Source organism: Eretmochelys imbricata, chromosome 1 (assembly GCF_965152235.1).
Source record: "Eretmochelys imbricata isolate rEreImb1 chromosome 1, rEreImb1.hap1, whole genome shotgun sequence".
Lineage (NCBI taxonomy): Eukaryota > Metazoa > Chordata > Testudines > Cheloniidae > Eretmochelys > Eretmochelys imbricata.
The window spans coordinates 149,168,917-149,195,260 of record NC_135572.1 but is presented as its reverse complement, the minus strand read 5'-3'; the positions used below and the strand labels follow the sequence as shown (position 1 = coordinate 149,195,260).

General features: G+C 38.9%; 1 protein-coding gene across 3 annotated transcripts in view; it reads left to right on the top strand.

The window, feature by feature from the left end:
* DMD (dystrophin) overlaps positions 1 to 26,344 on the top strand; it is a 1,498,644-nt gene that overhangs the window by 1,103,315 nt on the left and 368,985 nt on the right. For all 3 annotated transcript variants that reach the window (XM_077807212.1, XM_077807209.1, XM_077807208.1), the window contains one exon: positions 4,519 to 4,708. In XM_077807212.1, coding sequence (XP_077663338.1) covers positions 4,519 to 4,708 — 190 coding nt within the window. The remainder of the gene's footprint in view (positions 1 to 4,518; positions 4,709 to 26,344) is intronic.

Genomic DNA, 26,344 nt, shown 5'->3' with positions numbered 1-26,344 from the left:
AACAAACCAGGCAATAATGGCAAATGAGTAGAGAACGACCCTGTAGACTGTATGCTCCAGCTCACACCAGTTGAGCACTTACCACCCAGTGTATATCAGACCTGGACTATATGATGTTGTCTTAATTGATTCCACACTGGAGTTGGCAGCTCTAGAGATGTGATACTCAAGTGGGGCTACACTTTTGGCCCCAATACCTGTGACTGTGGCAAAGAGCCTCAAAATATAAAAAGAAAAGGAGTACTTGTGGCACCTTAGAGACTAACAAATTTATTTGAGCATAAGCTTTCATGAGCTACAGCTCACTTCATCGGATGCATTCAGTGGAAAATACAGTGGGGAGATTTATATACACAGAGAACATGAAACAATGGGTGTTACCATACACACTGTAACGAGAGATCACTTAAGGTGAGCTATTACCAGCAGGGGGAAGGGGGAGAACCTTTTGTAGTGATAATAGAGGCTGTCCGGTTTGGCCAATGTACATGGCAGAGGGGCATTGCTGGCACATGATGGCATATATCACATTAGTAGATGTGCAGGTGAATGAGTCCCTGATGGTGTGGCTCATGTGGTTGGGTCCTCTGATGGTGTCGCTAGAGTGGATATGGGGACAGAGTAGGCAATGAGGTTTGTTACAGGGATTGGTTCCTGGATTAGTGTTTCTGTTGTGTGGTGTGTAGTTGCTGGTGAGTATTTGCTTCAGGTTTGGGGGCTGTCTGTAAGTGAGGACTGACCTGTCTCCTAAAGTCTATGAGAGTGAGGGATCGTTTTCCAGGATAGGTTGCAGATGCTGGAGAGGTTTTAGCTGGGGGCTAAGTGGCATCCTGTTAGTTTCCTTGTTGGGCCTGTCCTATAGTAGGCGACTTCTGGGTACCCATCTCGCTCTGTCAAGCTGTTTCCTCACTTCCCCAGGTGGGTATTGTAGTTTTGAGAATGCTTGATAAAGATCTTGTAAGAGTTTTCTCTGTCTGAGGGATCGGAGCAAATTTGGTTGTATCTTAAGGGCTGTAGACAACGGATTGTGTGATATGTCCTGGATGGAAGCTGGAGGCATGTAGGTAAGTATAGCGGTCAGTAGGTTTCCGATATAGGGTGGTGTTTATGTGACCATCACTTATTTGCACTGTAGTGTCCAGGAAGTGGGCTGGTCCAGGCTGAGGTTGATGGTGGGGTGGAAATTATTGAAATCCAGGTGGAATTCTTCAAGGGCCTCCTTCCCGTGGGTCCATATGATTAAGATGTCATCAGTGTAGCGCAAGTATAGGAGGGGCAGTAGGGGATGAGAGCTGAGGAAGCGTTGTCCTTAGTCAGACATAAAAATGATGGCATACTGTGGGGCCACGTGGGTACCCATAGCAGTGCCACTGACTTGAAGGTATAAGTTGTCCCCAAATCTGAAATGTTTGTGAGTGAGGACAAAGTCACAAAGCTCAGCCACCAGGTGTACCATGGCCTCATCAAGGATACTGTTCCTGACAGCTTGTAGTCCATCCTCGTGTGGAATATTGGTGCAAAGAGCTTCGACATCCATGGTGGCCAGGATGGTGTTTTCAGGAAGATCAGTGATACGTTGTAGTTTCCTCAGGAAGTCGGTGGTTCTTGAAGATAGCTAGGAGTGCTGGTAGCGTAGGGTCTGAGGAGAGAGTCCAAATAGCCAGATAATCCTGCTGTAAGAGTGCCAATGCCTGAAATGATGGGGCATCCAGGGTTTCCAGGTTTATGGATCTTGGGTAGCAGATAGAATACCCCTGGTTGGGGCTCTAGGGGTGTGTCCATGCAGATTTGTTCCTGTGCTATAGCAGGGAGTTTCTTGAGTAGATGGTGTAGTTTCTTTTGGTACTCCTCAGTGGGATCGGAGGATAGTGGCCTGGAGAATGTGGTGTTGGAGAGTTGCCTGGCAGCCTCCTGTTCATAATCCGACCTGTTCATTATGTTCTTTCCCTCTCTTGGTATTGACACCTCCTCATCAATGGTTGGGAGTGGACTACATCCACCCTGATTGAATTGGCCCTATCAACAGTGTTTCTCCACTTGTAAGGTAACTCCCTTCTCTTCATGTATAATAATGCCTGCATCTGTAATTTTCACTCCATGCATCTGAAGAAGTGGGTTTTTTTACCCATGAAAGCTTATGCCCAAATAAATCTGTTAGTCTTTAAGGTGCCAACAGACTCTTCGTTGTTTTTATCATCATATGGACACTTAGAGCCACTTTTTGATGCTACTCATACCAGTGTAAAATTGGAATAATTCTATTGATTTAAAGAGAGTAACTCCAGATTTGCACATATGTAACTGACATCAGAATACAGTCCTTTATCTCTTGAAGAAATAATAAATGAATGAATGAATAGCCTAAGACAAGGGATTTAACATTTTTTCTCTTTCCGTATTACAAAAATGGGTTCAATAATTATACTCACCTTTGTCACAAGGTGGTTGAGAGACACAAGTAATGTTTTAAAATGTGAAACATGGATTGTGGATTTTAGCTCTGAATTAATAAATTGTCGTCATTTGACTGAATTGAATTCGCTGCTCTCACACTTCTGAGCTATGACTGGCTGCTTTAAATCCCTCTGTTTCCTGGCTGTATTCATAGTTGGAAGAATCCTTGATGAAAAAACATGGTAAATGGGTAAAGCACCTTAAAACTATTTTTCAGCCTAATTCTTGTTTTTTCTGGTTCAGCAACAGCTAGGTATTAGGTTGTGCCTTTCGTTCTTTAGGAACCTAACCTTTTGGTGACAATAAACAAGATTTAATATTGGCTCTAGCACACAGAAATTTCATGATTTCAGTGTGAATTGGTGGGAAATTTACAATGTTGGGAAATATTTCTGGGATAATCTGTTGTGCAACTTTCTTTCAGACTACCTAGAAAACTGCATCACTCTTGGACTTCCAACCCAAACATAAATGCTCATCAGTAGAAAGTTGTGTAAATTCAGGTCACATAGCTGTTCGTTAGCCAGGAAAAGTAGGCTATGCTGAAACATCATGCACAAATATGAAACTAGCTATTGGTTGAAGACTGAACATACGATTGAGCAGTGCAACTCTGGAAATACCTCCCACAATCAGATGCATATGGTGATATGTTTACTGCAGATAGGGGAAGATACATATAGAATTTTGCTGCTTTGCTGTCACACACAGATCTATCGACAGTAGGAGGCAATTGTTTGAGAGTCTCCTCAGCGGTAGGATTCTGATGTATAAGAGATCTAGTCTTAACTTCCTTTGCCAATCAGTATATGGAGCTAGTGTTCAGTTATCACACCTTAAACTATATTTATGAGATGATAAATGTTTAGACTCAACCCTTTTATTATGAATGGTTAACACTTTCTGAACCTATTCCATGCATTCCAAGCTAATGCAGTGAAGACAAAAGAGAAGGCTTCTATCTTGTGTTAGCAATAACTACACTGCTGAAGAATGTGTGCTCAGCAAAAACATCTCCCATGATGAATAAACAACTCATGCATGAGCAGTGCTGCCATCAGATCTTCAGGAGTTGTTTATTGCTGAGTATGCACTTCCCATGATAAAGTTACTGTCCAAATAAATTATAGTTTTGCTTAATAATTGACAGTCACATATTAATAAGTGATGTGTCACATGCAGGTGTTTGAATTTTTAATCCATTTTGAGCCTAAATTTAATAATCAAAAACTGTGTGTGCAAATAGGACATAAATTTTCTACTAGTTCTGATGGATCAGACCAAATTTACCATATACCTAAGGGGTTTTTATTACAGGAACGCTTGGTCCTTGAATATTCTTCTTTACCAAATTGTTATAATTTAGGTTTTTGCCAAAGGCAGAGAAATATTCTTGAGATTTCAAAGGTGATCTTTTATTAAAAAGCTGATATAGATCTTTTTATGGTTGTTTCATTGTATAATTTGTGTAAGACCTTTCTATATGGTAGAGCAGCTTCATGACCCTTTGAACATCTTCTGCATTGTTAGGACACAAGGTGATGAATACAGCTCCCAAAGCTTGCAACTTAGAGAAATTATTAATTGCAGTAAACTATCCTTGCCACTCAGTGACCAAAAACTACTTTGTGATTTCCAAAAATTAAACAAGCTTGCAGGCAGCAGCAGGCTTATGCGTGATAAGTGAAAAAGCTTTGATCATATTTGAAAGGAATTAACCTTGATTTGTTTGAGTTCCAAAATTTCAGGTATAGTACATGGTGTTCTTTACCAAAGTAATGTCATTTCCTCTAGATTGCAGTTGAAAAATGTCATTGTGTACCTCCTCCCACCATCCAAAAAGACAGAGATGAACATTAGCTTGGGGGATGGAAGGGCATACAGTATATAGTGCATCATTCTTATGTACATTTTCTTTCATTATAGTAGCTTATCTACAAATTGTCTTCTCTTGATTAGTACAGTAAAAACCTGCTGTGGGTTTGTGGGTTTGTTTGTTTTTAAAAAATCTACACTTGTTTTGATTTCTGTGAGTACTGCATTTGACTGTTTGTGCTTGCACAGGGTTAGTGAGCGAGAAGCTGAACTGGAAGCAGCTCTAAGGCTGCTGCAACAGTTCTACCTGGATCTGGAAAAGTTCCTTGCCTGGCTTACAGAAGCAGAGACAACTGCCAATGTCCTGCAGGATGCTACACACAAGGAAAGGATACTAGAGGACACGAAAGAGGTTCGGGAGCTCATGAAACAGTGGCAGGTAAGTCAAGTGTTTTAGCTACATAGACCTGCATGAATGCAAGATAATGATTTCTTTGTGCTTGTGCATGCTGTTTAGCTTATTTTAAACTGAAATGAAATTGAAAATAATACTGATTGTGGTACCGATGTTTAATTGTTGCTTTGGGGAATTCCTTTAAAAATTGGGTGACACACATTCTGATTCTGTTTAACATCCTGATCTTTCAGTGACTGAGTCATTTAGACATGGAATGAGATACTGTGTGTTTTGAAGCACAACTTAAAACAAACAGAAATAAACTTTGCTGAAACAGATATTTAGATTTTATATTGCAGAAAAATTAATTATGGTGCTGATGCAGAGTCTTAAAGTAAGAGTTATTGACACATATGAGTGTTTGTTATGCATTTCTGATATTTATAGCAATCCTGTATATATTGTGTCTAGTTTATTCTCTGTTGTTTAACTGAATTAGTTTTGCTCCATTACTTTCAAATACTTCAAAAATATTAATCTTGCATTTGGTTGATTTTTGTTAACGTGTTCAGTTGGAATAAAAGAAGATGGCCTGTCATAGTTAATGATCATACAATTTTCAGACAATTATTTTCCCTGGATAAAAAAAAATGCTTTCTCTACCTTTAATGTTAAGAAAGAGAAGGTGGCATGTTTTCTTGGTTTTTTTTAAGAGAGTCTTCATAAGAAAAGATCCATCATTAGAGATGAAAAACTATGGCTGAGGCACTTATATTTACATTGTGCTCCCTTAATAGGGATGTGTGTTCACAGATTTGTTAAATTATTGTGGTGTATATAAGGCAGAGCTGTATGGTAAAATGTACTTACAGTGCTTTAGCTTCACCTTGGTAATAAATTCACCCACATCCAAATCTGGAAACTCCAGAGTCTGGAGACGATAATAGTTAATTTGTTTGTACATTAATTTAAATGTGAATTAATTGAAAATTACAGAGATTGTGTTCCATAAATAACATTAGGTTAGAGATAGCGTTGCCTTTTTTCTCAAATGCACTTTATACTATTTATTCTACTATAACTCGTTTTTCCATTGTAATGCTAATGCATTATTAATAAACTCCATTACACTGTACTTTAAAAGTCAGAAATGTTGCATTCCTTAGAAATCAAATCTTTTTTGCTTGAAAAGTTGATTATGGTTATCCAATGTTTTTATTTAAAAAATACTCAAAATTTTCACTCCTCTATGTCTGACTTTAGTTGGTATGATCCTTGAGAAGTAGTTATGAATGGGAGATCCTGCTGTACTGAATTAGACCATTTATATCCCATACAGTCCATCTCTTTTCACTCTCAAGTATCTTATTTTTTGATTGCTACTGGAATTAAAAAATATTCCAAGTTCTCCTTTTACACTTCTAGGTTGTGTGCGATATTAGCAATAATTTAAGTTGGCGTGGTAACTTTTGTATGTCACATAAAAATGGCTCATCCACTAAAACAGAGTTCCTTGCAAACAGAAGTCTAGTATTTTATTCTTAAATATAGTTGAAGTTATTAGAAATAGAGTTATATTTGGTCAGAAATACCATGTTTGCAGCCTGCAATGCTTTTTAAAATTACTGTGGAGGGAGTCATCCTTGGATGAAGAAAGCAGAGCACATACAATAAAATATGAGAAAGAAACATTTAACATTATATTCGGCTCAACTTTAGACCCACTGAGTAAATGAAATAAGAAATAACTGTATTGTAAGTTAAAATAATTTTTTTTAAACCTTGGGAGTTGTCTTTTAAAGGAATTGTTGCACTGGCATAAGTCTGAATTTTCATCAAGGCTTTTGCTATGTTTTTAAAAAATGTCTTCTCAATATATGAAGGGCAAAATGTGTAGCAGTATCTCTGTTTGCTTCCTTTTCAAGATGCAAACACCATTCTGTTCACTGTTTGATCTTGGCTGTGCAGCAAGAGCAGTGATTCTTACATATTAAAAAGAAACATTAGTATGCAAAGGCACAGCAGCAGCTGTTTTATTGTCACTTACTCCCAACTGATTCATATATATCTGTCCACCCATGGAGCAGTAATTTTTGACTTTCAGTGAAGGCTGATGGGTAGAAGGGGGGAAAATATCTTCATGAAATATCTTTTTGTTTCTCTAGCTCTCTGTCAATCTCTCTCTCTAGAGCATGATACTTTTGGCTAGGCTAGACTATTTGCCTATCACTGTTTATCAGCCACTTCATAGCATGTTTAATCCTCCAGAAAAACCTCATAATTCATGAGTGCTGCAAGCACAAGTGGATTAGGAAATGTCTTTCTCTTGAATGGAATTAATGTGGTTGATGTCACTATGAAATTTGTTGGAATTTTTTTCCTCCTCATGTAAGGAACGGTATAGGGTGGGAAAGTGCCTGTTCTTTCCCATACTGAAATCCAGGGCATTTTCATTGAGGTAAATGAAGTCCTGCTGGGTGCTTTAAGGGAAAAAACTCTTTTTGATAAAGGTGATTAGCACGATTCTGTATTACATGAAATCATAATTGTTATAAGAGTGGCCTATAATTAATTTAAAAGTAGTGCAGCACTGCAAACCAGATGACAGGGACTGAGTTTCACTAACTTTTAAGTTCAGGGCTGTGTTTTGAAACAGCTCAAGTGTTTGCTTTGTACTGCACTACTTATCATGTGTGAGATTGATTTCAGATTTCTGATCTAAAGACTGGGAATATTCCTCAAATGATAAAGGTAATTCTTCTATTCAATTAAGCATTAATATGTATGGAACTTATTTGGAGAACAAACTGCTAGCCTTCATCCACTTCTATTCGCTCAATAGCGTATAGCTGATTCTCTGGGTATGATGATAGCATTGTTCACGAATCCAAACCATCATCTTAAAAAGAATATATGAGCAAGTTAATAAATTATTCTTATTATTTATTGTGGGCCAGCAATGTACGTGTTGCTCTACAAAACAGAAAGGACAATGGTCCTTATCCCAAGGGACTTACAATATAGCAAATAAATGATTATCTATAAACATTATGCATACATGATACATACTGCAAAGGTCATATCATCACTTGATCAGTGTTATTTCATAATGTGATTAGAATTCATACAGCACGTTATGCATGTGAAGTAATCTATAGACATGAACTAATCATCACAAGAACCTGTGATGTTTGTTGGTAAGCATTACTATCCCCATGTAAGAAGAAGCAAGAAGGGAAGCTGAGATCAAAGGTGCAGTGACTTACCCAAAGGCAGACCATGAGTGTCAGAGCCAATATTACAATGCAGGAACTCCTGATTACAGCTGGACGAGAAATGTTTTTTCTTATCACGTGAATAATTTCCAAGATTTAAAAAATTTTCACATCTCAAATTAGGATGAATAGTCAAAATCCTGAAAATATTCACAAACTGAATGACCCAAAATGAAAAAGAATTAGTTTATTCTAATGTTACATTTTGCTAATTTGGAACATTTTTATTTCAATCTATTTTTAACCTTTTTTTCAGTTTAAATTTAAAAGGAAATCCATTTTGAACAGGAAATCCAGAATTTTTCATTGAAAATTGTAAAAACAAAATGTATTGACAACTTCAAAACTTTTTTCTCAGTTTTTTGTGAGTTGGGAAACTTTGTCAAACCCGACCTTGTTTCGCAAAATTTTGGTTATGATGAATTGGCTTTTTTCACTGAAAAACTTCATGAAGAAATTTCCCTGCTAGCTCTACTCCTGACTCCCAATTCAGTGATCATTATTCCACACTGCCTTCCCTTTAAAATTAATTGTATAGATAGTAAATATTTATCACTGTCACACGCTGTTTTAATGGATGGGAAACTTGACTGGATCTGCAAGCTGCCGGACAGCTTTAGGATGAAGGAGGAATGTATATAGGGATAAGCCCCTCTTCCCTGGCATTGCCATTGGAGAACCACAGAGGTGCAAGTCAATTGGCTCTTTCCTCCCACAATCATTTCTTTAAAGCTTGGCCTGTTTTGTTTTGTTTTCCCCCAGGCTCCTTGCCCCATTTTTAGCAGAACACGTGCTCCCTCCATATAAGTTATATTGTATAGGAACTGTGTTTTCATGTTGCTCTGTCTAACTGATTGTCTGTTCAAAGGCTCAGGAAGTAACTTTTCCCATCTGGGCCAAATTGGCCGGGGATTAATGTTTTCCCCCCCCTTCCTCATAGCATTATGATTAGGGTAATACACAGATTAAATAGATACAGGATGTAGGAATTTTTAACATTAGAAATTGTACGAGTGTCAGCTGGTCACAACATGCAGCAGGTGTCCAGTGTTGGTGAATGGCCAAAGGGCCAGTGACTAGTAAATGCAAGACATGGGTTTCCGCTGATGGACCCCATGTCAGTGGGCAAAAGGGAGCCCTGAAGTCCATACAGGCCAGGTTTCAGTGCCTTATAAAAGCTGCTTTTTCAATTTGATGTATTTAATGAAAACGACATGTATATATTGCACAACTGTGACCTGTTTTTTTTTTTCTTCTTTTTTCTACTTCTTACTCTTCCCCTTTGAGTTATACAACCCAGGGTAGTGTGTGAATGAAAGTGGATCTCTTACAAGCAGACAAGGAAAGTTGGAAGCATCCATAAAGCAATAAATAACTGGGAAAGAGGGAGGGAACACATTAGCTTTTCTAGCAATTCCAGTGAAATTCAAGTGCCATCCAGAAGATTATTTTCTTGAGAATAGAAATAGAGCCCTTAATGTTTGCTATGTGATGTTGTCATGAAGCAACGAAGACAGGCAAAACTTACAGAACATGAAAGCGTTTTGTTTTTCTTTTGGAGAAAGTTTAAAGTGTTTCAAACAAAGACAATTATTATGGAGTGAGTCTACCATGTGCTGTGACTCTGATCATAACAGTGAACAAGGTATGGAAAATGATCAAATAAAGATTGTATCTTTAATTTATTTTAAAGCTCAGCCTATTAAATTGAACTGCATTTGGTGAGGATCATCTCATGTTAATTCTGTAGGGGGATGGTTGCAGCTTACACTTTCCCCCCTCCCCCTGCCCTCCTAAATTAATGTAAGATGGAACACCTGGGCTAGTATAAAGAATGTTTAAGCAGAGCTGTGGTACAGAAAGGTAATTGCATTTTGCATAGAATTTCAGAATTTGATTTCATTCTGATTTGGAATGAAAACCAAACGTTTCAAAGTTCTACATGAAAGGGAGAGCCCTGGGGGCCTCAGGCCTGCGGTAATCCTGGGGCTGGGTGCCACAAGGCTACAGACCCTGAAAGTCCAGCAGTCCCCTACTCCAAGGCAATCCACTTAGCTGCCTGGCCCTAAGCCAAAGACCATGGGAACCCAGGATGCTGAGGAGCTGGGATCTTGGAAGCTGGGGTTCCCTTTGCTTCTAGGCTCCTGGCTTCCTGTCAGCCTGCCTAGTGAGCTGCAGAGAAACCTGAGAACTTTGGATCCATGATTCCCAGAGCTTCCAGGCTCTTGGCTCTTCATTAGCCCATCCAGTGGGCTGCTGAGGAGCCAGGTAGGTAAGGTGGGAGGAAACCAGCCAGGTTTCTGATGGAAGCCTGCCTGTTTTCCATAGACTTTAGTCTAAATCAAACTATCTCTGTGGGATGTTTCAGCTTCCATGAAATGGCATTCTTTGGTGGAAAAACGTCCTGTCAGACAATTTCTGGCTAGCTCTAGTTTTAAGACACATATGATTGAAACCAAAAGCTTGTCAGTTAGAGGCTTTGTGCATAAATCTCCCACAGCAGGCCACAGGCAATTAAGTTTTAAACATGAGGAGATGAGAATATGCAATAGAACTGAATCTAGATCTAGCTTTTCAGTACACTTTTCCTATGAATATGTGTCAAAGCACTTACAAGACAGCAAGTTAGACACTAGTAATGTTGTGATCATGCACAGAGAAATATAGTAGCCACTTGCAGCAGGCACTAGTTCATACACCAGTTTGGGCATCAGGTTTGCCAATTAACTGTTACAGGCAACGTGCTCAAAAACAAGTGGGTGTGAAAAGATGCTTTAAGAAAGGGCCAGACGCTAATGGGATTTTAAGAGTGATGGTGTTTTGCTATTCTTTTCTGCTGGAGATATTAATGTGTAGAATGGAGTAGAAAAGATAATAAGGGAAACTTCAGCCACATAGTCAAGCTAGAAGAAAAATTAAACAACTAACTGGAGAGGGAACGTTGTCCTCAATACTAAGAGTATCCCCTTCACTTTACAGAAAGTGTCATGACAGCCACAAGAGATAGACAAGTCTGAATTTCAACTTCACTGTGCCAGCCAATCCCAGAGAAGTTAGGGGGAGTTCACTTCAAGGTAGAACAGGCAATGTTTGCCCTCAGGACCACTGGTAGGTAGGGCATTTGTTCAATAAAGCTCTTCTGCAGCTCCACCAGTGAATGCTGGTAAAGGGAAGTGCTGATTTAATGTATATCCGGGCCATAACCACTTCCCAAAAAGTTGTGCCCATTTTTAAGCTCCCTCGGTCTCCCAGGCTGACTTTTGCCACTGGGGCTTTGAGGCAGGATTTTTGAACTCAGCAGTGATGAATTAAGACCACAGTATGTGAAGCTAAATGTAGGTTTCCAAGTAGTGTTTTTTTCCACTGACTCTCAGGAAACTTCCAAGTTTTAGCATTGTCTTTTTAAAATCTGTTGAAACAAACTTGCACTACAAAAGAGGTATAGTTGACCCAGAAATAGTGTGTGTCAGAGAGGTTTTAGGAACTGTGAAAATAATGATAGAGGGTGCTAATTAATGGGCTATTTCTTCCCTCTTGTAATTCCATTGGCCCACAAAATGAATTTGGCCCATTATAATTTGAGGACATTAAGTAGAAAAATACATCTTTGATAAAGATTTTATCTTCAGAAATATTGGAAAACCCCTAAATTTAAGGGTCAAGTGTATATTTATTTCTTCTCTTGTTACTAATGGTTTGAGTATATCAAGGGAACATGTCTCTAACCTCTAAGATTTTGCTATCCTTTCTCAAACTCAATATTTTTTGAAGCAACTAGGGAAATTAATGTTCCATTGGGTGGATAGGACTTCTTATAACATAAATAATTTGTCTGGGGACTTCACACATTTAGAGGTGTTCCTTTAGATTCTGTTGATCAGAAATCATTAGATCAGAACTCATGAGTAGAAAATAAGGTTAATATGCCTTCAGCACTTAACAGTTCATTCACTGAGGGATGGGGAGTCAAACGTAACTGCACATTCTGATTTCCTGATGATGTAATTATATTAAACCTGTGCATTATAATGCAATGTTTGTTTCTACGAGCATGTATTTGCATGCATCATTTGTCTGAACTGACAGCAGTGTAATAGTTGAGGTGATTTGCACATTTATAACACTTTCTGGAGAATTTTCACACTTTACATACTAGTTACTCCAAGGAGTTATGTAATTATATGTTGTGTTTTATTAGCTAATTTAAATACATCATGTGTTCCCTTGAGGCCTAGATTGATACATGGCCGTATGCGGGAGATGAAAATAATGAACTTTACTGTCTGCTTTAGCACTTGTGGTAATATGAAATCTCAGCTGTGTTAATTACCCTTGTGGTTTGTCTTTGTAGCAATAATTATATGTGACATTGCTTTCCAGTTTATGTAATATTAGACATTATTCAGAAATTGGCATGGATTTATCCTGTTATTATATCAATGTAATTTTTATAAATTAAGCCTGTAGATCAGTAAAATTAGATGTTTATATCCCTGTAAAATTTAAGAAGGCAAGAATCCATGTGACAACTGTTTATTTAAATGATAACCTGAGAGTGCTTCCTGTTTATGAGGTAGCAACTGTATCACAATCAAAATGAACTCTGTTGTTGAATGCCATGGTCCTTATAACACATACATTCTGATACCAAAGGTCCAAGAGTTCCTTAGATAGGGTATGGTTACTGTAAAGGATATATCATTGGGTTAATACTATTGGCCTGAAATGTGTAACAAAATATTTCTCTGACCCCCTTACCTTACCTTGTTCAGTTATGTTCACTTCCCCCAGTACCTGAACAACTTTACATCCACAAGAGCTGACGATGTGCTTATACCAAAAATGAGAGTAATGTGATGTACCTTAAGTTATATTTTAAAATGAATGGTAGATGTCCTATATAAACTCAATGCTAGTTTTCAGTAAAAACACAGGAAGCTGATAATAACTGAGGAGTCCGTGTCCAAATTTCTTCTCAGACTTGCTTCAGGCTGGCACCTGGCACCATGGCTTGTGAGAGAAACCCACCTTGTTTTCCTGTAGCAGCCTTCTTTCAGTAGCAGAGAGTTTAGATACACCTCTTGTAGTTGGTAACATAGCAGTGCTTTGAGAGAATAAAGAGTCCTTCCAACTCGGTTTTAAACTTAAAGCAGAATACGTGAATCTTGTCACAAGAATGGCCTTACCTCAGCAAAAGGTGTTTGGGATTGGGTGGTGAACATAGCTGACAGGGAGGTAAAAAAGGAAGCTGTAAAGTTATTGTTGGATTTATTTGATTTTAATGTCAAAAAAGTGATTTTGTAGTAATCCATTTGATGTGTCCATAAGAGTATTCTCTCCCTGTGCTCTGGGTGGCTGATTTACAAAGGCACTATCTAGTTGCTTGCTAATATCTGGACAGTGAGTAAGTAAATTTCTTTACTCTGTCTGCTAAGGATTCTCCAATAAATATGTATAAGCATTTATATCTAAAAGATCTTACATTTTTTACCAAATTTGACCGGGCAAATTTGCTTTTTACAGTGAAAAACCACCAATATTACATCACAAACTTTACCTTATGTTCTGAAGTGGCATAATAATTGTCAGGCCCATCTTGACTGCCTGTGAATTTTAGAACAGTTTGAACATTGAGCCTTACACAGAAATGCTGTTGCAACCTCATATATGATATGGCTACATATCATCCCACGATGAACAGCTGAATAAGTGAGTCTGAGAGGTATCTTACCTTGGGATATATTATAAAAAAAAATCACTTGGAACTGTCTAGTTGAATCTACAGGCAAAGTGTTTGCCCTTCTCAGTATTTATATTACTTTTAGGGAAAATTCACCTTTGGCAGGGATTCTTTAGTAGTATTCAGATGGGAGTAAACTCCATCTTGGTCAGGGAAATCACCTAACTTTCCCCTCAGTTTCTTGGCAGATTTTAATAAGGGGATCCCAGGAGTCCCTGAGATCAATACATCAGTGGGAGAAGGAGGGAGGGGAAACAGAGGGTTGAAAGAGAGAGATCAAAAGGGAAAAGAGGAGGAAAGAATTGAAGGGGAGAGGTATTTATAAGTTTTAAAACCAAATGGTAATGACCTTTAGGATGGAAGGATGTGGAGTTAGCATCTTGGGAAATTGAAAGGAAGGAGTTAAAGGATGAGAGTGGTAAGAGCATATTTCAGAAATAACTTAAGGATTCTTTCTGGTAGCTCAGAAAAAACCATGTCCTCGGCAGATAAACTCCAGCCTTTGGCCTCCAAATTTATGTACCCAGGATATGGTTCTTATTTCTTTAACAGGGATTCCCCTCAAGTTATCATCCAAATAATAATATGCTATGCCGCCATTAGCTTGCTGGGGTGAATCCAGTTTTTTAAATCTTGAGTTCTAAATTGAGAGCATATTGCCAGTATGACACCGCAGGGAAGGCAACACTTGGGAACTGCCAACATTCTCCTGAAAAGAAAACTTAAACTACAATCCTTTTAGTTAGGCCTATAATCCTTACAAACTTCTTATTCCCCTGTCTTCATACAGTACCACTAGTTTTCAGATAGGACCATTTTATAAAAAAATTATACAAAAGGAATGTTTTTTATCAGTGCTTGTATTTTAAATTGAATGATAGCTGGTCATTGGGTTAGGGGTTGGGAAAAGAATTGAGGAGAAGAAAAGGGTTACTTTTGCAGAGTAGTAGCTCAGACAGAATTTTGGCTTCACTAGATGTACTATATACATGAAGTACAGTACAAAAAGCCTTACTCTCAGGTGCAGAGTTCAGGTTCAATTAGTTCAGTTTTTAAATCTGTTTATTTTTATAAACAGATGTTTTAGACAAGTGACATAAGGGCCCAAGAGCCCTTAAAGCAGTTTTAAATGTCATACATTTCCACTACATTAAGATGAATGTGCTGCTATACGTAACACAAGGATAAGGATAGTTATCGCCCCAAAGAACTGACAGTCTATAATCCTTCAAACATGCACAGGAGTAGACCTACTGAAGTCAATGGGACTATTCTCACATGTAAAAATAAGTACACACATAAGAGTTTGCAGGGTTAAGTCTTAAAGGACAAGCATACAGAAGACAGGACATACTGGGAAATTTAAATGAAAGACTGATGTAAAAAGTAATTTTAATTATGTTTGTTTTTAATTACTGACTACCACCTGTCCTCTGGATAGGATTTTTTTAATGGTTCCATATGGAGGTGCTGTATTTTTATTTCAAAGAATGAAAAAATGAATGTTTCACAGCCAGCATGGTGGTCAAGCAACATTCTGAAAGATTGGCATCCTGCTGTACTTGATTCTGAGCCTATATGATTTTATTCAGCTTTATCCACAATGGTATTTTCCAGTATCGCCGTGTGTTTTGGTGTAGGGAAAGGTGTGGAGAAGAGGAACAGGAGGGTTTTGGTGCTCTGGGGAATGGGAATGAGAAAAAAAGAAGATGAGAATTGAGAACAGCCGTGTACCACTAAGCTGCTGCATGGTGCTGTGTTAGTTATGAGCTGAGTATTTCCAGAGAAGTCTAGATGCTGTTTGTCAATGGTAAATCTGCAGTGCCACAGCTGTTCTTCCTAGCTGGATGTCAAAGAGAGAGAGTAGTAAGAAAATTGCGGGGGGAATGAATGCAATGCATACATCAAAAAACAGTGTGATTGATTCATTTGGAGTGACCTTTTTTAATGAGAAAAAGAGTAAAAGTGTTAAATGCTGCACAGTTCATGTGGGAATTTAATGGTTTTATTTGTGCACTCTGCACCAAAGTGTCTTGTTTTACAAGTCGTATTGTATTTGTTTTACAGATGTTGTATTTCTGTTAGTAAATACCAAATCTTTCTTATTTTATTTTTCAGTTAATTGATCTGGCACTTATTAAGTGGAATTGGGAGGAAGCAAATATTCTTAAAGATTCCTGTTATAGAAAAAAAAGTGACATGTTTCACTTCACAGCAATTGTAATATAAACAAGTATCACACTTTATTGATAAAGAAAACAATATAACATTTTCATGGCAAAATATATGAAGCCTTCTTTCCAGAGTAGAGTGTGTTGAAGAAAGTGTATATATATATATATATTATATATATATTATATATATATATATATATATATTATATATATAGTTTAGTTATAACTAGAAAAACATGCTAAGTAAATCATAATTAGTAGTGCAGTTTGTGCTATGGACAGCTTAGATATTCCAAGTGGAGTACTGTGTTCGTATTGAACACCTGCTGGCAGTTCCCAGTAAATTTATCACTCTTAAATTGTAAGAAATCCCCCACACAAAGGGTGTTGCATATAAAAGAAGAAAGGGAAATTTGTTTATTTGATCTACCATTTAAACATCTTTTTATAACTAAAATAAAGTTAGAAGACAGCATTATTTGGCAAGCAAATTCATATTAAGTGCAGTTGCTAGACATATTTGTGTTTTTCATCCTGATAAAAATTCTGATCATATTGATGGTACCAGTACAGTGTAATTAGAAGCTGTGAGTCAGGTCAAAGAAGAGAAATACATCATTAGAGTGCAGGGCTATTCTCTCCTAAAAACTCACTGACATCACAGTTTTGGAATGTTCCAAGTTTTTAAAATGTTGCTTTTCAGAATCATTTCTTTGAGCTCCAGGAATAAAAATCCACTTAGGAATAGTTTATTCATGTCTTAAAAGAGGATGACTGCAGCAGCGACAGGGAAGTTACTCCAACCCGCCTTTTAAATTGGTGCTGGAATTTTAATCAGGGGCTCCAAAAGCCAAGCAGGCCCCATGCAACATAACACCACACCTCACCAAGGACATAGCCATTCCTTTAATTTATGTGAAGTGGAGCAGTCAGAAATAAGTCTGTTTTCCGAAAGGTTGAGCATTAAGAAGGGAAGTCTTGCTGGTGACCAAATTAAAATATTGTATTAAAAATAATGGTAGGAATAATGACTACCACTGACCCAGTTCAACACTTTTCCCTTGTAAGCATCATGGAAGGTCAGGCTTAAAAACGGATTGTAGTGGACACTTTTCACACACAAACTAATACAGTTTTGAAACAGATAGCTGGGAAGGGCTGTGGTAGCATGACTTATGAGAGCTTGTCCATACCAACACTTAGCTCGTGGCAAGCTGGGGTGTAAATGTATCTCGCACTAGCCTACCAAGCACTAAAAGCTCCACAGTGCACTTTAGTCTACCTCAGTGGCATTCTCAGCCATATGGACATTGTGGCAGGACACTAATCAGGAGGCAAAGCCGCCCAGTGTGGGAAAAGGAGGAGCAGTTTGCTCTGGGACCCACCACTGAGAATGTTCCCAAATTGAGTGTGTCAAGGTTCCTTCCCCACTCTGAACTCAAGGGTACAGATGTGGGGACCTGCATGAAAAACCCCCTACACTTATTTTTACAGCTTAGGTTAAAACTTCCCCAGGGTACAAACTATTTTACCTTTTGTCCCAGGACTTTATTGCTGCCACCACCAAGCGTCTAACAAATATATAACAGGGAAAGAGCCCGCTTGGAAAGTCTCTCCCCACAAAATCCCCCCAAGCCCTACACCCCCTTTCCTGGGGAAAGCTTGATAAAAATCCTCACCAATTTGCATAGGTGAACACAGACCCAAACCCGTGGATCTTAAGAACAATGAAAAAGCAATCAGGATCTTAAAAGAAGAATTTTAATTAAAGAAAAAGTACAAGAATCACCTCTGTAAAATCAGGATGGTAAATACCTTACGGGGTAATCAAATTCAAAACATAGAGAATCCATCTAAACTAAACCTTAAGTTACAAAAAGACACAAAAACGGGAATATACATTCCATTCAGCACAACTTATTTTATCAGCCATTTAAACAAAACAGAATCTAACACATATCTACTAGATTGCTTACTGACTTTTTACAGGAGTTCTGACTTGCATTCCTGCTCTGGTCCCAGCAAAAACAACACACAGACAGAGAGAAGAGCCCTTTGTTTCCCACCCCTCCAGCTTTGAAAGTATCTTGTCTCTTCTTTGGTCATTTTGGTCAGGTGCCAGCAAGGTTATCTTAGCTTCTTAACCCTTGACAGGTGAAAGGGTTTTTCCTCTGGCCAGGAGGGATTTAAAGGTGTTTACCCTTCCCTTTATATTTATGACAGAGTGGCATTGAGATCCAGCGCACTGGGACATAATGCCATTCAGATTTTGCCCTGCAGCCCCTCTGTCATAACTGAGAGGCCACAGAACCAAACCTGAGTGGTGCTTAGACCCTACGTGCTGGGTTACAATGACGGGAGCAGGGAGCCGAGCCACTGCTGCGGGATGCGTGCAGTTGTATGTATGAGGTGAAAATATTGTGAGTGCGCCCCGCATCTATTCTGCTTTGAAACAGGATTAGATTAAATTGCACTAGGGAACTTTTAGCACAGGGCAGCAGGGTTCACATAGAGAGTGAGTTATGGCAAGCTAATGTGAGGAAGATTTACACCCCAGCTTGTCACAATCTGAGTGTTCATGTAGACAAGCCCTGAGGTAGAGAGTCATTAATACAGGATATATTAGAGAACAAAAATAATCACAATCAGTAGTAGAAACTGGGATAGAATGAATGTTTTTTTCTGGGCAGCATCACTCTGAAATGCTCCAGAAGTTGGTCCCTCTGTCCCATTTTTTCCATAGCCCTTTAATATGCCTCATCCATGCTCAAGTAGTTTGTTTTAACACAGTACCCTCAATCCTAGAGAGTGGTTAGGTGGGGTCCCTGCAGTTTTGCTATGTTTGTGCCACGTTTAGTCTTGGCCCACCCAACTCCAAATTGCTTGAAGTGGAGATCACAGATAATACAACTTCCAAAGATTTCTGTCATACTTATTTTCTTGATGATCAATGTTATATAAGAGATTTTAATCACATCCTGTAGTGATATAGTACAATCTGCATTTAATTTACCTATTTATCTTCTGTTGCTTATAGAAGCACATTTGTCTGAAAAGTGGAATAATTAACTTAAATTGTTTGTGGAATCCATTGTGGATTTTAAGGGAAGTACTTTCTGCTATATGGCAAGCTTGAAAAAGATGATTTGATGGCCTCCCATATTTATACTTAAGATTGCTCTGCTCCAAAAAGCTTGACTTGAATTCTGATTGTACTCTAGACAAAGATGATTATATTTCCATGGGACCAGATAAGTAAAAATTATGTTCCTCAGACAAGTAAAAGGAAGAAATTGGGAAATATTTTGTATGTCAGCCAAAAATCTATTAGGCAGGAAAATATGGATTTGGTCATCTGAGATATATAATTGAGAACCTCTGTTAATCTGGATGTAAGGCAAAAATATTGTGGCAGATACTAAAATCTAATTGTGCATCCCTATGCTAAATTCAAACTAAAGTAATGGAATGCAAAGACGAGGAATAAAAGAAAGTTAAGGAAAGATTCTCTGTAGAGCACCTGACATGGCAGCCACTTTGCACTGCTAAGACCTATTTTGTTGAAGGTTTTCAGACTGCACTGAAAAGTAATTCAGTTCCAGGATTTATAAACCACACAATGTCTCCATTTTTTAATGAGATTATAAGTAGCATATCACAAGTTCCTCCGTATGCATGTACATCAAGTTTTCATAATATTAACCATTCAATATACTTCCCCTTTACCTATCATGTACAGCTGTGGTTAACTGTAGATTGGTAGATCACACTACCAAAAGTGACAGCCTTTTTGACCAGAATAATTTTGCATATATCACCACCAGGGGTGAAAGTAAGTCGAGTGATTTACCGGTACTCTGGGGCCAGCTCTGGCCCCCCGAAGGGGGCGGGGCCTAGGGCAGCAGGGGTGGGGTTGAGGGGGTCAGAGCCAGCCCCAGCCCACCCTGTAAGGTAAGTGCCCCCCCCCCGGGTAGCAGCAGCAGCCTGGGGCTCCGGGAGCTATATAAAGGGCCCGGGGCTCCCCTCTTCTACTGACCTGGCCCTTTAAATAGCCGCCAGAGCCCTGGGGAAGCAGCGGGCTCCAGCGGCTATTTAAAGGACTGGGGCGGCAGAGGAAGCTGGAGCCCCAGCCCTTTAAATAGCCCCTGGAGCCCCCGCTACCCCAGGGCTCTGGGGGCTATTAAACGGCCTGCAGCTCCGCTGCTTTTACTGCCCCCGTCCTTTAAATAACCCCCGGAGCCCTGGAGTAGCGGCGGCGGGGCTCCAGTGGCTATTTAAAGGGCCCAGGCGGTAGAAGCAGGGGAGCCCCAGGCCCTTTAAATAGCTGCTGGAGCCCTGCAGCTGCTACCCCAGGGCTCCAGCAGCAGGGCTCTGGAGGCAATTTAAAGGGCCTGGGGCTCCCCTGCTTCTACCGCCTGGGCGGTATATATATATAATATATATAATCTCTTGGGTCTTTATGGTAACACAAAAAGCTTATGGGCACCACAGTAATTGCCATGTATTCAGTGTATAAATTGACCAATACTCACTAGGATTAGCACCAGGGCAAAAGGTCTCCTCCCCCCGACCCCAACCTACCTATTGGGCCCAGTCCTGCTGCTATTGAAGTCAATGGCAAACCGTCCATTGATTTCAATGGAAACTGATTTGGGCCCTTTTACTGACAGCAGTGTTGTAGTGATATCACAGGATTGGTGGTAAGTTTTGTTTTCCCCTTTTTGTAGTAAGGTATGTAGTAATTGGGAAGTGTGGAAATCAGATGGATCTTCACTGTTGACGTATTGTTATTTCTCACACTAGGCTTGCTGCATTTGATCTTGGTGAACAGTATTGTTCAGTTCATCTTTACTATATTATTAGTTTAATATGCAATAGATACGACTGCCAACATTTGTTTAACCTTAATATCTCAGACTGTATGTTTCCAGAGGCTACAGAAGCTGCACTTGCTTTTAAATGAAAGTACTCTACAATGTGTGAATAGACAGGTACTTTGGTTAGCAAAAGATTATGGTATACTTTTTCAAGATAGATAATATCTATTTCTGTGTATTTGATCCAGTAATGTGAAGTACGGCGCTTTCTGTGTATGTAGAGGTGGCAACCATACCATTTTGAGGTTTAATCTAGTCCTCTCTCATAGCCAGTAGTGTCTGGTCAGTATTTGGATGAAATTGGAAAACTTACAGCGGGCTGCAGCAAGTGGTTTTAGTGATTCCATAAGTGGCATTCGTCCCTCTGAAGAGACATTAATTAACAAATAGATAGAGGCACAGTGCTGCTGAAGATGCCATCTTTTGGTTGAGATACAATTTCAGCCCGTCACATGGGGTGGCCCTTTTAGGGGGTCAGGGACCATCCTACCTGTGACAGGTTCCTGTAAGGGAGAACATGCCAACGCAGACCCACCTGGAAGTAATTAAATTCCTAGTTGGCTGGTTGACAGCTAATTTGCCTGAGAAAGCATTACCGGGGCTCAGCAGGATGATTCCTAGAGCCAGGAAGGCCCAGATTCACACAGATACTTACATGCCTAAATCCTAGGCTTAGGCTCTGACGTGTCTGTTTTGTCTCCACTGATATCTATAAGACTCCCATGCAGGCACCTAAATTCACTTTGTGTCTAAGTTTTCAGGAGAAAAGTTCCCTAGGCGCCTATGTTTCTGCATCTGAGGGTGTGCACTGCTCCCTCACTCTAGGCATCCAGATATCTAAGTCCCAGAGTGATTGATGCACGGGGGGGAGATAGGTGTCCCTCCACCCAAGCCATGTGCAGGGCCTAATCTAGAAGGCACGATCAGAGGCCGGCTACTGGATTGGGTCCCATTCAACATTGGGGATGTGGAAGAGCCAAGTTCAACTCCCCACTCTTACCCAGAAGGGGAGAAAAGATACAAATGGGTTTCCCACATCTTAGCTGGTTGCTCTAACTACTGAGATATCAGATACTCTTATGTGGGGCTCTCTCAATCCCTCCTGTTCCACTGTGGATAAATAGTAAAAGAGTGATTGGAGCAGGAGGACTGGACCCTGGGTCACCGACTTCACGGGTGGATGCCCTATGCACTGAACTACACAATTTTCAAATTCCCTAGAAGATGCAAGCTTTCATTGCAGGGTCTTGAGAGCAATTTTGTAAGGAAATTGTCTTCTGCCCAACTAAGGCTACAGGTTCAATTATTCCTGAAAGTATGACTGTCTGCATTGTTTGGATCTTTTACATGGGGCTCTAGTTTTCTGTAGCTTGCATCTACTAATCTAGAGGTCCATTTGTGGGTTAAAATGGGTTTGAAGAGGCTTGGATGATAAGATGCTATTTCACATTGGTCTTGCATAGGGTAACTCAGCAGAATCAGAGGAGGGAGGCAAGAGACAGAAGGAATGAGAATAGCAGAACAGTTCTTCAGCTTATTTGTTTGTTACTCATTGACAATATAGTTGGCAGAAAGTTCATCTGTCCAAACTAGTGTATCTAAGACACATGCAAAATTTACAAAGAAAGAAAGAGGAGGGACCACACAGCACTTCTTCTAGGATCAGTTAAGAGTTGATTTTTTTTTAATCTGGTCTTTTTTCAGCATTAGTATCAACTGCTTCAGATCCCAATGTCTCAGTGAAAACTTTGCCTGCATTCTTAATAATAATTACTGCTTACAAAAATTCTACATCTTCTAATATGGTTGAAAAGGTAACGGAAAAGCAAAAAATGCCACGCATACCAATAAACAATTGTAACAATCAGAACAAAAGGTGATCATTTCTATTATATTTCCTATTCTGTGTAACATTTATTTGGTTGGTCTGTATGACAACTGTAGAAGCTTGATTGACAGATTAATAATGTTTAACAAGATTTCTCTCCTCTCCCTCCCCCGCCAAGATTGCATTACAAGATAATTGTATGATAGTCCAATGCTAACTTAGTTGTCCTTGAAATTACAATGAATATATGTGTGTGTGTGTATGTATATGTTTTTAATTTTAGAAATGTAACTTCTGATAATCTGGATTAATTTTTAGAGAAATAATACTAACAAACTGTGTTTTATAGCGTTGGTATTAACTGATTACATTATATACATTGTATCCTCTGCAGAATTAATATGCAGTTGTTCAACTGCATATAACTTACATGTATATACATCTGATTTAGATAAGCAGTTTGGAATTCCTCCATATTTACAAGGTTTCTTAAATATGCATGTTGTACAGTTCTTTGGCATGAAATCACTCAGAATAGCCAGACTCCTTAGAGCAGGAGTCTCAAACATGCAGCCCGCGGAGTTCTTTCCTGCAGCCCACCATAGGTGCCAACTCCACCGGCAGCCAAGCTCCCCTCACCCTCCACCCCGCCCCGAGCACGCTGCGTCCCCGCTCCTTCGCCTACCTCCTAGCGCTTAGGACTTTCCAGGAGGGAGGGGGAGAAGCAGGGACGTGCTGCGCTCAGGGGAGGAGGCAGAGAAGAGGTGGGGCTGGGGCGGGGATTTGGGGAAGGGGTTGGAATGGGGGCAGGGAAGGGGTGGTAAGAGGCAAGGCAGAGGTGGGGCCTCATGGAAGGGGTGAGGTGGCGGCAGAGTCGGGGGGGGGGGAGGGGCTTTAACCAAAGTAATTCTAAAAGTAAATGTGTATTTTGTAGTTTGAGTGAGGTGCATTACTGAGTGTTTATATTTTATTAAAACCCCTCTTTGCATTACAGTTTTTAAAAAGTTAATACATTGACTTTTAATAGCATACTATATTACTCTTCATTTTTTTCATCTTTGACTATACTTTTGTATCGTTGTATGGAAAGGTGTCAGTGATGCGGCCCTTGGACCAATGTACTAGTCCTCATGTGGCCCTCGTGGTGATTTGAGTTTGAGTTCCCTGCCTTAGAGGATGCTAAACCAAACAAAAGTTGGAGCCACTGAACATCACGAGTTCACTTTAAGCTTCAAAATGTCATTTGCTGTGGGGCAGCACACAGTGCGCTCACTGCTATTTATTGTACTGTTTATTTCAAAGTGTATTTCATCAATGTATATAATAAAATGACACATCCTTTCTTTCAATAAACTGAGAAACTGCTTGAAGAGGCCAGATCAAAGCTATGAAATACTCCTGTTCTCACTTCCAATACACCAACTACAGCTATGACAGTATATTAACCTCAACACCTGATCTGTTCTTTTTTACTGTGGTGTCATAATTTCATGTTTTGAAATGTTTACATCCTTTTAAAAAAACAGAACCAGTCATCTTGTTTTAGGCTCCAATTTGAATGATGATAACCAACAAAAAAGGTTTGATAGCCTATGAAAAATATTGTCAGAAAATATGTGATCTCTGCAGGACCATCTATATTTGCTTGGAGACTTGTTATTTCATTATATTATGCTTGGGATCAGACACCCAGCATGTTTTCAGTCACTGTTGTCAAGTTGTAGACTAGCCAAGATAAAAACAGGCTCATTGTGTGGGCTTTGCATCCAGGATTAATGTAATTTTGTGATCAAGACATAACAGAAAAAAGGGGAAGGGTGGATCTGATGTTTCCTTTCTAAGGATGTGAGTTCCTTACAGTAGGCTTAATCCTGAGAGGTTTTGAACAGAAGCAAATCTCATTGATTTGAGATGGAATTGCAGATGCTCAGCACCTCTGGTATTGGTTCCAAATGGCCTCTCTGCAGCAGATTTTTTGAAAGAAGTACAGTTAATTTTGTTTTGACATTTTTGAGATTTTTCTATTGACTGTGTAACACCTTGGTTGAAATTTGGCATTGTTCATGCCAGAGATGCAGAAAATTTCAGTGAAATACACAAATAAATATCACATTTGCTTACGTTTAAAAAATATGTTGCATTCTTTATTATTTTCAGCCTGATGTTGTTTCTACTTTTTCATTGTTATGTCACTTTCACTGTAAGTGTAAAATAATTAAAAACAAAGAGAGACAAACTGAACCTGGCAGAAATTGAAGGGATTTTGTGGTAGCTGAGTGTAGTAAATCCTTGTAACTTTGAGGAAATCTGTCTTTATTAACTTTTGCTTTTTGCTGATGATTTCTGTGTTTTCATTATAGCTACAGAACTGTAAATTAATTTAACATGAAAGGATAAAAATGTTGCTTTTGAAATGTTTCTCATTAAATTTATGAAAAAATATTACAATAAATAATAGAAAAGAATGCCTCTGGTACCAGCTTCTGTTTGCTCAGTTATTGCTGTACCAAGAATGAATTATTGCACAGTTAACTTGGAGCTAATATTATTGAAGTTACGTTACATAAAACAGATGAGCTGCAAATATCAAAAAACAGCCCAAAAATGAAAGTACAAGCTAGGTCCTTTGAAAGTGAAATCTCTATGTGTGCTACTGTGAGTTGCATATGAATGACAGTTTACTAGAATTAAAGCCAGTCGTACATCAGGCTTTATGTTAATTAAGTGGAAAGCAGGGTTTGGCTAATTAGTTTATACAGTGGAGACGTCCAGTAGTGAGTGATACCTATAAAACACAATTTTGAGAGACATGTATTGCCAGTTTAATTTGAAGGCACGGTCTACTACAGATATTATACTGGATGAGTATATGCTTGATGATGTATTTTTAATTAAATATGTAACCTGTGATGGAGGGATGGAATCATTTTGTAAGTTTTCATGGGGAAATCACTATTCTAGGGTCCATTAAAATATCAGGCCATTCCGCATAGCATGATGATGATTTTTGTTTGTTAGTGTATCTTAACATGGGAGCTGAGAGATACTATCTCAACAGATGCTATTGGTTTGGGTGTCTTACTATGGATACCAATGTTTTTGCCTCAGATGCAGTCATTTGGTTCAGTGTCCCAACCATTGTCTGACTATTTACATTCAGCACCAGATTCTGCCAGCCTTCATTACTTTTGAATAGTACCTTAAATTGATTAACATTAGTAGAACTACTGAAGGACTACTGTACTATGCAGCTTGAATAATGCTGGCAGATTCTGACCCTCAGTTTACATATGTTTTTGTCTTTTATACATTATTATTAAAAAGGTAGTAATATGGGTATTAGCCCATCTGGTCTTTTGGAAATTAACGAATATCTTACTGAAGTCTCTCAACTACTCTCATACTTACAGATCCTTTCAGATTACTGATGAAATACCTAAGAGTACTTAATTGGTAATCTATGAACATTCACAGATACAGTAAGAAGTAGTAATAGATATACAGTAGCTTCAGTGATACTTCTATACACAAATCATTGCAGAGTTGGCATCAGAACATCTTAACCATTGATGTGACATTGGATTTTGGTGAAGTTAACCTATAGTCAGTAAATATTTATGTCCAAGAAATTGCTCTTATTTCATATCAGGGTACCCATGCCCTTTCTTTGGGGTTTTTGTGGTCCTCAGACTTCTTAATTTTCTAAAGGACTCAAACAAGCCAAATAGAAATGGTGCCTTTGAAACTCTATCACATGTTTAGTTGGCACTAAAATATATTCAGC